The sequence below is a fragment of the Hydra viridissima genome, unplaced genomic scaffold, assembly GCF_058129835.1.
Source record: "Hydra viridissima isolate aposymbiotic clone 2 unplaced genomic scaffold, HvirCarnegie_v1 scaffold_11, whole genome shotgun sequence".
In the NCBI taxonomy this organism is placed as follows: Eukaryota; Metazoa; Cnidaria; class Hydrozoa; order Anthoathecata; family Hydridae; genus Hydra; species Hydra viridissima.
Genome location: NW_028324310.1, coordinates 8461733 through 8476388, shown reverse-complemented (window position 1 = coordinate 8476388; position 14656 = coordinate 8461733). Strand labels below are relative to the sequence as shown.

At 29.6% G+C, this 14656-nt stretch overlaps 1 protein-coding gene across 1 annotated transcript; it reads left to right on the top strand.

Moving 5' to 3' along the window:
- The first annotated feature begins 8406 nt into the window (after nt 1-8406).
- On the top strand, nt 8407-13931 carry LOC145191826 (amyloid-beta precursor protein-like). The gene is made up of 10 exons (XM_090066579.1): nt 8407-8542; nt 10380-10611; nt 10729-10868; nt 11080-11268; nt 11565-11711; nt 11820-11975; nt 12087-12321; nt 12501-12684; nt 12769-12876; nt 12963-13931. The coding sequence occupies exons 2-10, from the start codon at nt 10409-10411 to the stop codon at nt 13464-13466; spliced, it is 1866 nt and encodes a 621-aa protein (XP_089922705.1). The 5' UTR covers nt 8407-8542; nt 10380-10408; the 3' UTR covers nt 13467-13931.
- Nucleotides 13932-14656: the final 725 nt, after the last annotated feature.

Sequence of the window (14656 nt, the reverse complement as noted above, 5' to 3'; positions counted from 1 at the left end):
TAGCTTTACCTTTCTGCCTTAAATATAATTTTGTCTTGCAACTTCCGCATATTCCTGACGGATAAGAACTTAGACTCAGACTGAATCCAGGGTCCACAAAGTCTTTGATCAGATGAATCAATGAATCATTCTTCTCCAAAGATAGACATTTTTTGTCTTTATTGACACAACAGAAACATATCCATCTCCTATTTTCTGAATGAGCTCTTGCTTTTTGCAGAATCATTTTGTATAAAAACGTTTTTATTTAGTATTTTCTGTATTAGATTTTTTAAATTTTATAAATCAATACTCTAACAAATTGTTTAATTTAAACAAATTATCAGATAATTGACTTAATTTATTGAGAACAATTTGTCTAACTATCGTGTTTATGCCATTAATTTGATATTCGATCATTTTATTTTATCTCCAAATGAAATTAACTTCAATTTCAGGTACAAACGAAGTGATTTGCAAAAAAAGAGTAGAAGTACCCTTAAAAAACGCCCTCTGCATCCCCCTAGTTGAGGGAAAGTAATTTTTGAAAAGAAACAAAATATTATCTGGAATCCCATCATAAATTGTAATTAGGCTTCAAATTTTATTAAAATATATTTTGACGCTCAAAAGATACAGCCATATAAAGTTTAGGACCCCCTAATTTTTTGAAGGTTTTAAATATTTAGAAAAATGTTCAAAAAAAGAAAAAAGATGCGGTTTTTAATTCGTTTTCAACGGTTTCTATTTCATGTCAACCTGGTCGAAAGAGTGGTTAAAAAAAATCTGAAGTAAAAATAACTTCAACTTAAAGCCTCTATAAAAGAGCAGTGCTTTTGCCTTAGAATTATTAATTTTTATATTCATATTTTAAATGAACAAATTATAAATATTCATATATTAAATATTCGTATCTGAAATATTCATATCTTAGATAATTTGTTGAGATTTAAAGTGTTTTTTAATTTATAACAAAACTATATTTTGATTTTATAACGGAGTTCACAGTAGTCACAGTTGGGGAGACCGGGACTAGTTGGCTACAGTTTTAGTTTTTGAGCTCCGTGCATTTCTGGGTGAACTTTTTTGAATTTGGCAAACATGTTCAAGTGTCAAACATTATAAAAAAAATGGTTGTCCAAAAAGGGCCTCCAAATTATGTGCCGACTTACCCCGGCTCTGGGTAAGTTGCCTATACTCTCAGGGTAAGTTGGCACACCATATAAAAAGAGACAAGTTTAGCAACATCTATTTCAAGTGCATCTTTTTTATGAAAACTCTTGATAACTTTTATCCAACAACGTTTTTTGCATTAACTTTTATTGCCCTTAAGTCGATGGAATAGACTTTTCTTCTCTGAAAATAGCATCAACAGCATTTTTTGTAACATTTTTAGAATTTACAGGCCTGTCATTTCTTTTTTAATTTCTCATGTCTGTAGATCTGTAGTGTTATATAACTTAAGTGAATTTACGGCTAATGCGAAAAGTTGTAAGTTGGCACAGGTTTCCAACTAGCCCCGCGATCATTGCGCCAACTAACCCCAAAAGTTTTGCTCACAAAATGACACAAAAACACAAAATGTGGCTGGTTAGAGTGAGCCATACAACACTTGCATCTATTCTAGTTTACTTGTAGCTAATGCTATTGCTTTTTAAAATTGGAAAAGTAATATAGTTACAAGAGTCACAAAATTATTTTTAAAAAAAACACTAAAATCACTATAACATCTAAGCGCATGCGCTTATAGCCCTGATACCACACTGTAAGTTGAATTAGTTAAGTAGGAAGGTTCCATGTGAATTTTGGAAATTTCTGGTGGAAAATTCCAAAGTTAAACGCAATGTGTCAACTTAGCCCTGTAGCCAACTAGCCCCGGTCTCTCCTAATGCATTAATTTGTTTATTACTCAACTTACCCCATTCAGCTGCTCAACTTACCCCATTCAGCTGCTCAACTTACACCGCTGGAGTAGGTTGGTAAACTTACGGCAATATTTTCTCAAACAAATCTAAAATTTTTTTGTTCTTAAGGAATTTTTAGCAAATAAAAAAAATATCTTTGTAATAGTGAAAAAATTATCTAAATCCGATGCACCGTTCAAAAGTTCTGTTAGATTTAGAAAAAAATTGCACAACTAGCAACGCCCTACCCTACTATTCTCAAGCTTTTTTGTTAACGAGTTTTACATATTTTCATGTAGTTTTAATAGTGTTGTTTAACTTAGTCAAAATGGATATTCCAATCATTCTAACTGCACAAGGTCAGAATCAAAACTGGTTTAAGGCTCAGCCTGCTACATTTAACAATTAAACAGATGAAATTGTTTAATGTAGCTGATTGAGATAATGAATGATATTATTAGTCGAATTATCAACACTCGGCACGATGATTTGCCATTAACCGCAACAAGAAGTAACCAATTTGATCAAAGACAACCATGCTAATATCACTAAGGCATTTAGCAATATTTTGTAATAAATGAAAATTAAAAGTCATCAATAGAATTGAGCATTTCACTGCATCCCTTATTATTGAAAAAAAGTCAACGTCGCAGGCCAAGCGCACCAACAGTTATAGTGGAAGCACACAAAATCCAGGGTCATGGCGACATATTACAAGAAAACTGGAATTTTTATGATTTATGCAATACTCTGTATTCACTGTATTCAGCTTTTACTTCTTGCGGAAATCGTCATCATCCTATTAAAATGTAGTTCTTTTGTCATTCTCTTACAGTAAAACTGTACTACACACAATTTATTCGTTGTAAAATATAGTGGTGTTCCTATTTCTTATTACGTTTTTTTTTTTTTTTTCAAATAAAATACAAGTTAATCAAAAAAAAAAAACTCATAAATTATTTAATTAAATTCGTTACGAAACATTTAATAAAAAAACTCATAACTCGTTCTTATCGTCTGTGGGTGAGAATGATATATTCAGACATTTTGTAACTAAAACAAAAAAAGCGAAAGGATCTGCGCCCCGGCGGTATTTCGTTGACGACCGCGGTACCACAACGTAAAATTGAATGTTGATAAGAATTTTAACTTTTGCTGTGCTATTCGAATGTCCATTAAACAGCAGGTGAATAGAGAGTTGCTACATAATTAAATTTCAAATATTTAGCTGAATGGACTTTTACGTCATCAAAATCATTCGATGCCTTAAAGAGTGAGATTAAACATCAAAGTGAAAATAAAGTTGATCTGGAGATAAATAAAGTTGATCTGGAGATAAATAAAGTTGATCTGGAGATAAATAAAGTTGATCTGGAGATAAATAAAGTTGATCTGGAGATAAATAAAGTTGATCTGGAGATAAATAAAGTTGATCTGGAGATAAATTTTCAAGCAATGCTGCAGGATAGCCCACCAGACATTTTTGCCTCATCAGAATCAACATCTCCTGATAGTATTCCTGAGGTAACACGTATAATTGCACAGAACCTCCAGCAAAAAAATAAATAGAGAACGCAAAAAAGAACACATTGTTGTGGCAACGATTCACCAAGACTCGGGCTGACAATGTTGAGTGTTTAATGGACAAAAAAAGTGACAGTGTTCGTGAGGGGTCATTTTTTAGTAAGAGTAGACTGCCGCTAAGACAACTTTTACTATATAACTACAGCAGGAGCCATAATATACCCCAGACAGATATACTCATGTAGATACACTCATAGCTACGCTAGTGGTTTATCTGCACTTAACAGTGTAGCTACACTAAAAGTCAAACTTCAAAAATTACCTGCATGATGGCAGTAGTATCAGCATTCTGTGATCATAATTTTCGCTTGTATTAGTAAATAATATTATGCAAAAGAATTAGAAAAAAATTTTCTTTGTAGGAGCCATTAGTGATTGTCAGTTTTGTTTGCAATAATAAATGTTGTTTGAAGTCCATATACCGAGAATTTTAAAGCATGGTATTTTTCTCTAAAGTATCAAGTTCTCATGTGAATATTACATATTTGATAATTCCTTGCGCAAATATTTTCATAACATTTCTTGTAAGTCTGAGTAGGAATACCGCCGGGGCTCATTAGGATGTATATTTTACGCCGCTTAACTGAAGGATTACCGCATCATTAAATTAACATATTAGATTATATTAACTTACACAATATTAACAATTACAATAAGTCAATTTATATAGTATATTTATTACAAGTCTTTTCAGATATGTTAAACTACACTTAAAAGTGATCAACGATTTTAAGCAAAAGCAATTTTATTAAAATACTTAAACAACTAGTAACATAATATTTGCGAAAATATTTGAGAAGATATTTCAGAAAATATTTGAAAAAATGTTTCAGAAAATATTTGAAAAAATATTTGAGAAAATAGTTAAAACTACTTGTTATAATAAAATACTAAAACTACTTTGTTGATACGTATTTGACTCGTTGATGCATATTTGACTCGTTGATACATATTTGACTAGCTCATTTATGAGAGTTAAGAACGCAATAAAGTTGCTTGTTTACAAGTCCTGTAATTTGTTTTTTGCATAAGCTTAGTGCAGTTCAGGCGCAACCTTAAATTAATGCGAATACTGCAAAATGTTGGTGATTAACACATAACTCATATTTTAAATTATACACCTATAGCTACGGCAAAAAACAAAACAAAAACGAATGTACGGTTTCCGAAACCTTAGTTGAGCTACGTTAAAGTTATGAAAGTTTAGCGAACATGCATCCTTCAGTTTGACAACGAAGGTTTTCATGACTTGTTTATGAAAGTAGCTTTGGTTTATGAGACTATTAGGTTGTCAGGAAATTAGCGTTTTGTGTTATAGTTTTTCGTTACTGAACGAATATTCAACTTACTTTGCATTTTTGGCATCTTGTAAAGAACTTTTACAGAACTTTTCTACAGAACTTTTCTCTCCATCTGATGATACACTTGTTTTTTTTTCCCTGTATTTAACAACTCTATAATTTTTAGACTTTTTGAAGAAACGAAAAGATTGTAGCAAGCTTAAAGAAAATACTAACATGTTGATTCTCAACAGACTGTAATTTGATATTCGGAATAAAGACATCTTAAAGTCTTTTTACCTTGATACTAGGATGGAAATGCCAAGGCTTTTGGCCACCAAATAATAACTAAATAACAGTCGAAACCAATTTAGTGGATAAAAATACTAAATTGTGAATCATTTATACAAGATGATTATAAAAACGTTGAAAAAACAATTTCAAACGGTATTTTATTTTAACTTCAAACTAGGGCAACCGAAACAGCTCGACAAATTAACCAGATGTGGGGACCTAATAGTGTTGGAGAAAGCAGCGTTCAATAATGATTCAATAAATTTCTTTCCGGAGATTTCAGCATTGAAGATACATCCGTAGAGACTAACCTACAGTAATTCAGAACAATTTGAAAACCCTGTAGGAAGCTGATCAACCCAAACGGGTCGTGAAATTGCGAAAGAACTAGAAATCAGTCTAAATAATGTTATAGATGGTTTAAAGCATTGGAAAAGTGAAAAAGTTTGAAAAGTGAAAATTTGAACGATTGGAAGGAATTTTCATTTTTTGAGTTTTGTTCTTCTTTGCTTTGCGCAACAGAAACAACCCGTTTTTAAATTGAATTGTCAGTTGCGATGAAAATTAGATTCCCTATGATAGCTGGAGATGTTTGAGACGTTGGTTGGATATTGGTGAGCCCCCAGTCGTTTTCTAAAGGCGAAAACCCACCGAAAAAAGAATAATAACTGTATGGTGGTCTGCGGCTGGCTTGTTCCACTACAAAATTCTGGAACCAGGCAAAACCATCACAGCTGAGTCCTATTGAGAGGAAATCAAAAAAATCTACCAATATTTGTGTCAGCAGTAATTACTATCATTATTATTATTATTATTATTATTACTACTACTACTACTACTACTACTACTACTACTACTACTACTACTACTACTACTACTACTACTACTACTACTACTACTACTACTACTACTACTACTACTACTACTACTACTACTACTACTACTACTACTACTACTACTACTACTACTACTACTACTACTACTACTACTACTACTACTACTACTACTACTACTACTACTACTACTACTACTACTACTACTACTACTACTATTATTATCATTATTATTATTATTATTATTATTATTATTATTATTATTATTATTATTATTATTATTATTACTATTATTATTATTATTATTATTATTATTATTATTATTATTATTATTATTATTATTATTATTATTATTATTATTACTATTATTATTATTATTATTATTATTATTATTATTATTATTATTATTATTATTACTATTATTATTATTATTATTATTATTATTATTATTATTATTATTATTACTATTATTATTATTATTATTATTATTATTATTATTATTATTATTATTATTATTATTATTATTATTATTATTATTATTATTATTATTACTATTGTTACTATTATTGTTATTATTATTTTGGAACTGAGTAACTTCTTTTAGAGGGTAACTTTGGTTATCTCTCAAAAATAATAAAATAATGACGTAATCTCTATCATAATTATCCTAATTGCATTTTTGTTCTACCTGGTTTGATTTACATAAAAATGCTAAAAATAGGCGTCGTGAAGATCCCTTCTTTTAAAGGACCGAGATCGAGAAGAATGATTTTCATCTAACGGTCTGTTATTCTTTTTGCAGTAGAACTTTTTCAGAGCAACCGTGGTAATTGTAGTGATCCTCTTTAGGTGATGATCTGGAAGTTAAGGGCTTATCAATGTTGCACAGTTGATTTAGGGATTGTATTGTAGCACCTTTTATTATGCCATTGTTGTAATTTCGGTTAGGTTGCATTCTTTAAATCTTGAGTCAAATAAATCTACTATTTCATATTCAATAATATGTGCTCAATGATGTGGAAACCTGTGCTCAAACCGGAAAGTATTTGATCTTGTACATCAACAACCATTAGAAGTTCAAAAAAAAGTTATTGAAATCGTTGCAACTTGCCTTGCAAGAGTGTAGAGCTTTAGTAAAACAAAATGAATGGTTATTTCTTTGTCTGAACCGATTTGTAATGAAAACACTAAATTAGGTTTTAGAATTTCCGTCAAGCTTTGTATTATATTAATTTCATCTTGAGTTGGCTTCAGGTTGTAAACTAAACTATCACTGTTTAACTACCAAGCAACTACTTACCAAGCAACCTTCAAGAGCTAGAGCTGGTTATAACTGTCTAAAATCTTGTTGACACACCATGAATAGGAGTTCTACGATCACAATTCGTTTTAACTGCAAGTTTTATTCTACTTCACTGTCATGAAAAATACCATTTTTATACTTTAGTTTCTCATAAGCGAATAAGTTATAACATAAATGACCTGAGATTTTGAAAGTTTCGTTAGTATTAAACAAAACTAACTACAACTTGTATCTACAATAACAACTTGTATGGGTTAACAAAAGTATTTTTGCAACTTTCATTTAAGTTGTGTAAAGTATTGAAAAAGAAGTTAATAAAACCAAATATACTTGATACAAAACTAGCTTTCAATACTAATTTCTATCTTAAAAATTTTCAGGTACATTTTGAATAAAGAAATATAGCAATAATAGCTTGCAGAGTCATCTATGAACAAACTTTATAAACAAAAAATTCGTCTTTCGATAAATTCTCGTTCTCATCAAGAATCGCGTTATTTATGGGAAATGAATAAACCTTGATAATTATTATTGAACTGCATTTCATTTCTTGGCAATCTTTGAAATCTTGACAAATATAGAATAAGTTATACATATTCATTTAGTTTAAAAGTATATTTCGTAATAATGGTGTTAGAATTATAATATAATTGTTATAAAGTGGGGTTTATTGGATGTTAATTTTTCGAGAATTTCCCATATAATTTCCCGTTAAGTATGAACTTCATTTAACATTCCAGTCGAACAGGAAACCTGACCTTAAATACCCGAAAAATAAATACCTTTAGTTTTCCCTAAAGAATTTCCTGAAAAAAATTTCTTTCCTGAGGTTCGAAAACGGGAAATTTTTCCCATTTTCGACTATATAAATGTGTCTAGTTTTGAAGTCTAGACTTCATACAATATTTAACTTTAAAAAAAATGGCAAATTTACTCTTATATTAAATATTCTGATGGAAGCGAAATAAATAGTCGAAAAATTTCGACTAAAACTGTCGACATTAACTAGTTTTGGACGGAGGGTTTAATTGTTTTAGTAAATTGTTCATGAAGTTGTTGTAAAATATAAATCAGCAAAGGAGGAGAGGCACCTTAACGCAAGTTTTTTAATTGAATAGAAATAAGAATTGTGTTTATATTGATTATGTAAAACTTGATCACGTGACTATTATCCAATAATATATGATTTTAGGATTCAACGATTACTGTGATTGGGATTTATAGTACACGTGATCATTGTGCAAGATGACTGAAAATGTTATTAGTCATTTTACTTATTTAACTCATATATGAAAGTATGAAACGATAAACTTACATAAAATATATTTCAAAAAATCTCGAGAAAAACTTATTCGCCTAATAAAAGTAGGTGCATATCAATTTTAGTGTTCTTTTTTTTAAATGAAATAAATTTATAAAACTTATCATAAAGCTCAAGATATACTGGATAACTTTGATTATAAGATCTATCATTTATATTGAGTTTTAATTTTTGTTGATAATTCGTAAGATGTAAAAAGATTTTAAATAACTATATTACAAAATAAGGCTAGTTTAAATAAAAGTTGTTTATAAATTTTAATTGTTGTGCAAGCATGGGAATCTTGTAAAATAGTACCTAATACAACAACGGTGTATGAGAGCAGAATTTAGAACTCTTTGTACAGATTAACTCAAAATATTTTTACTCGTCACTCTTGCAAAGCTATTAGTTTGATAACAGTTTGTAATGATTTATAAAGTTCTGAACTGTAATTTTTTTCCTTAGCTATGATAATGTTAAACAAATATTTTTCTTTTTTCTAAAACTTTGTCTAATAGAGAAGAACCAATAATTTAGTTATTAAAATTTGAGAAAATTATCATTGCCTCATGATATCCAAACCTGGCATTTAATGAAAATTGTTTAAAAAGCACATTGCCTTATAATGTTTATATATAAAAAAAAATCTGATCAATTCAATTAAATAGAGTTAGATGTCTATGGAAGATAAATTACAGCTGAGGTTTTTTCTTTTTTTCTTTTCTTTTTTTTTTTCTTTGATATTTTAATAGAAAGTTCTCTTCCATTTAAAATTACATATTTCTAAAAAAGTTTCAATCTGTACACAAAGAAATTCCTTATGAAAAAAAAAGAAAAGAAAATGTTCATAAAAATACCTTCTTTAACATAAAAATTAATTTTCAAAAAGAAATAGTTTTACTACATTATCTTTTATTTCTTTTGTATAAACTTAATAGTATTAACCTTATGGGAAGTTGTGTAATTGCTGATTCTAATGAAAGATTAAAAATGGTAATTATAAGGGTTTTAAAATCTTTTTATGCCAAAACAATTAATTAACAGAAGAAAAATCAGTGTGTTTTTATATCATGATTTAGTATCATGACTGGAATCTTGCTTGATTTATGATTTATGTTTTAGTCACTGCATATTGGTATATATATTTATTTTCTGAAAGAGGGGTGTCTTCATAATTTTAGCTGAGTTTTAAACTTAGCAATGAAAAATGATTTTTTACTATTACTTAATTAGGATGCTTTTTCATAAGATACATTAAATATATAGTGTAATCCTGTGTATAGTATATAGGTTAATGTTCTTTCCTGTATAATTCATTATAAAGTTTAATAGACTTAAAATATAGACACAATATTGGCTGTCAGAGCTTGAAAATTTCTTATACTAGAAAATTTTACTTTTGATTTTTATATATAGAAATTACTTGGCATTGTGTTTAAACATTTTTGTTTGAAAACAGTTTCACAAAAATGCAAAAACATCGTTTTCTTTTTCTTTTTATCATAGAATTCAGATTAGCTGGCTAATCTTTCATGAACTTATCTATTAAATTTGTGTAATAAAGGGGCTATGTTAACCATTTAATTACCTTAACTCAACAAAGGCAATTTTTAAAAAAGGAAATGACATAACCAAATTTAATAGTATACTGTTGATGTCATAGTTGATTTTGCTATGCCTTCTGGGCTTTTAAGCTTGAATGAGTTTTAATCTGTATAGAAAGGATAGTCATTAATGTAAAACCATGAAACTTGCCATAAATGTTTTATTTGTATTATCTTATGGCTGTTTTATATTTAAAAATTAATTGCATAGTTTTAGTCTAGTTTACTAAGAATGTGTTTGAAGATTCCTAGTTGAAGTTGATTTTTACATATTATGTATTTTTTATTTTTTAAGGTTGAAAACTAAAGTTATCAAAAAGAAAAATGATTTTGATTGTTGTTTTAATGACTTTGACTTTGACTTATGCTTCGATAATTGATGTGCTTGAAGCAACAAACGGTCATGAGCCTAGAGTTGCTATTAATTGTGGAAAAGTCCCATTTCATGTTGACTTAGAAACAGGATCATGGATCTCAGACAGTGTTGGAGCTTCAGTTTGTGATGCTGATAAAGAAGAAGTAAAAAGGTAAGATTTGTGTTATTATAAGTATAGCAATTAAAAAGGATTTTTTTTTACAAAAGGTTCGCAAATGTGAATCTTTAAAAACTATTTCTGTTTAAACAAATATATTTGTTTTTCTAGATACTGTCAGAAAACATACCCTAAACTAAATATATCTAATGTTGTTGAAGCAAATAAAGCTGTGAAATTCAAAAACTGGTGTCAACCAGGGATTGAGCAATGCAATGAAGTAAAACGAGTTGTGCCATTCAGATGTTTAGGTAAAAATGGTTTGGAGCAATTCTATTGTAACTCCTACATTGTAGTCAATAGTGCTTTAACAATCAAGTGTAGTGCTCATAGCTTTTTAAGAAATTGGTATTCTAAGCTTATGTGTGTTATTTAAAAAGAATATTCTCTGACGTTGTTCTTTTTGTTATTTTCTTTTTATGATTCCTGTTATTGGATCGAATTTTTTAAACTTATTTTTAGTAAATGAGTATGAAGCTGATGCACTGATGGTTCCTGACGGATGCAAGTTTGATCATCTTCATGATCCAGAGCTATGTTTAACTCACAAAGAGTGGCGTAAACAAGCCCAACATGAATGTTCACGAAAATATTCAATGAAGCTAAAAGATTATGGCATTCTTTTATCTTGTAAAACTGATTATTTCACAGGTAATATATGGATTCTATGTTTTTTTTAAATTTTACACAAGTTGTAATAGCTTCCAGTGCAGGTAATGCAAGGAAGCTATTACAACTTGCTTTTATTAGTTATTAACTTGTGATAACTAATGCAAGGTTATCAGGTATTTTTTCTGAAAGCACTAAATTGTCATACTCAGTATTGTCAAAATAAAGACAAAATAAGAAATAGTGTTCTTATTATATTGACTAAATCTGTTAACTATTATCAGCAAGATGTGTTAAATTGACTAAAAATCATGATTCTAGATTCTTTCTTGTAACAGGAGTAGAGTTTGTCTGCTGTCCTAAAAAGCATGATAAGAAACATCACAAGGAAGGTGCTAAAAAAACCAAAGTACAAGAGGTCAGTAAAGATGATTTCTCTGCCGCAATCAAGAAGTTTCAGAAGTATCTGCCCTTAGAAACTCAAGGTACTTATTTAGTATAGAAGAAAATACTATTTACACTGTCACTTTATTGTATAACAAACCTTAAAAGCTGCTTTGAATTAGATTTTATTTTAAATTATGTATATTTAGGGTGTGATCGAAATAACTACTTAGCAAAGCAGACAGCAATGGAAGACCGTCACAGAAATCAAATTGCTGCTGTAGTTGATGAATGGGATGAGGCAGAACGAAGGTACAACAAACTTAAAGATCAAGACCCTGCTGCTGCTGAGGAAAAAATGAAGAGTAAGGCATTTACTGTGTGAAAAGTTTAACTATTCATCTTGAAGTTTCTTGTTAAAATTTTGTCTGATGCTTGTAAAACAAGGGTTTTCATTACAATTAATTGTGCATTAGGAACACTGGAAGTTTTTAGACAAACATTAGCTGCACTTGAGCAGGAGTCAAAAATTGAAAAGGATCGCCTTCGTGCTGAACATGCAGATTGTATAAATACACAAATTGCTAAAGATAAGAGAGATGCCATGACAAGCTATCTACATGCTATTCAAGCCAAACCTGCAGATGCTGAGCAGATTTTGAAAGCTGTTAGAAAGTTTATTCAAGTTTGTGAGCATGATCGTGTTCACAGGTTTTGTTACATGATTTTTAAAGTTTTTTCTAGCAGTTATTTTTATTTTTTTACTGAACTGGTGAAGCTATTTGAACAAATTATTTATATCAGATTTTTCATTAAACACTTTAGAAATGGTGAATAAACATGTCAAATAATACCTAAACCTTTTAAATTAATTTTTTTTTTAATTTTAGTCTTCGCCATTTTGAACATGTGAGAAATCAAAATGAGAAAAAAGCTGAAGTTCTACGTGGGGAGCTCCTTCAACATTTGAAAGATTTGAATAAAGTTGTCAACGAAAGTATGGCTCTTCTTAATTTCCTTCCAGAAATTGCTGAAAAGTTTGGCATCACAGGAGGAAGTGTTCTTAAGCCAAGAGTAAGTTTTCATAATTGTTTTTAATTTTTGTTATTATTACCATTAAAACAAATGAATTTTTTTTTTTTTTTGATAATATTTTAGATGGAAATGCCTACGGAAGAAGAGCATGCACATTCTCGTGTTGAAGAAATAATCGAGCAAGCCTCAAAAAAATACGCTTCTAAAACTGAAGCTCCTGAAACAACTGATGTAATTTTTTATGGCTTTTTCCATTCATTAAGTTGTTACATTGTGTTTTCTGTGGTTTATTATTAATTTTTCATTCTTTTTTTTAGAATGAACGCATCCCCACTGATGCTGTTCCCAATGAATCAAAAGAGTTAAATGACATTACTACATTGCTTCCAACAAGTGATGACGACGATGATGACGATGATGATGACGATGATGACGATGAAGAGGCAGCCGCAGTTAAAAGATTAAAGCTACAAAAGGAGTTAAATGCTGATGTAATTGATCCTTCAACTACAGTGCCCAGTGTTCCTCAGGAAAAGGAACTAGAGTACAATCCTGATGGAGATGAATCAAATGTTGTTCAGGAGCCTAAACATAGTGAGAACCATCGCATCAACCGCTCGGTCTTACTTACTGCAGTTTTAGGATTATCATGTGGTGTGGTTGTTGTGATGTTATTTGTTGTCATAGCATTGATTATGAGACGCCAACGAATTGTTAAGACGCGTGTCATCATCTCTGAAAACAACGACGATCGCGAACATCTTGTCAAAATGCAGAAAAATGGGTTCGAGAATCCAACTTATAAGTTTTTCTACTTCTAAACTGGAAAGAACTGCCATAAAAAATCTAGAAGGTTCTTGATATATTTTAAACATAGATTTATATAACCAGTTGTGGTTAATGATAAAGGGCAGAGTTAAAGGCATTCTAATTTTTTTTTTTTATCGTAAACACGTTAAAACAATCTGCAAATTGTGGATCAAAAATGTTGCATGACGGGTTTATAGTTCTTTTTCTGTACATTGTCTACGTTTTTTTTTAACTTAATTAACTAAGCACTTTATTGTAAATAGATAATAGGAAGTCTATTTAAAACTATGAATGCTTTAAGCTTGACATCCGTTGGATTTTATAATGGATTAGACCTTATTTATATTAACCACATCGAACGATAAAAGTCTTGTATATTTAGTAGTAACTTGTAATTTTAAGTTTTTATTTATTATAAACCGTGTTAATTTTGTCCTTTTTTTATGTTTATAATAATGCACACTCCTGTATGACAATTAACGCACTGCTCTTCGTTAAGCCTCTGACAAATGAATGCTTCGTTAAGCCTTAGACAAAAGATTGCTGTTGTCTTTTTCTTATTCTCTTTTTTTTTTTTTTTTTTTTTTTTTAAATCATTTTATCAAGCGTTAGAGTCATGATTTTTGTAAAATAACTTTATTTTAAATAAAAAATATGGCGACACCATAAAAGCCGTTTATTTTTTCTATTATATCAGGGCGTAAATGTGTTGCGAGATGAAAACAGCAGTCAAAGTGTATATCGCTCTTTTCCCCTAAGAGATATTTGCAATTAACTTTATTAAATCAGTGCTAGTATTTTTTTTTGAATCTCAATAACCATGGGAAATTGAGTTAAAAATAATTTCACATTTTTATTGTTCTGTAAAGAAATCTGGATTTTATAAGGATTAAGCATCAGTGTCTAGTTTTTCAGTTTTTAATGAATAATAAACGAATAAAATTAGTAACGAACAAAGTACAAGAGTCTATATCAGTCGTTGAAATAGATCTAGTTTAAAATAATTTATATATTCAATTATTTAATGCTATGCTAAAAAATGCTAAAAAAAAAATTGCGATATCTCGCATACCTTACGCTACTGTTTCGACTCTTCAAGCGCAAGAGACAACGTAGAATTGCTAATCGATTAAACCGTTTTAATTTTTTTTTAGTGAAAACTTTCGATTTTTTACCTTGTAAAAATTTTCATTCAAGTTTT

Bases quoted from the DNA above. Each gene is read 5' to 3' on its own strand.
- LOC145191826 (XM_090066579.1), top strand. From the start codon at position 10,409: ATGATTTTGATTGTTGTTTTAATGACTTTGACTTTGACTTATGCTTCG. The intron at 11,712-11,819 runs GTACTTATTTAG...ATGTATATTTAG, and splicing joins TCTGCCCTTAGAAACTCAAG to GGTGTGATCGAAATAACTAC. The intron at 11,976-12,086 runs GTAAGGCATTTA...ATTGTGCATTAG, and splicing joins TGCTGAGGAAAAAATGAAGA to GAACACTGGAAGTTTTTAGA.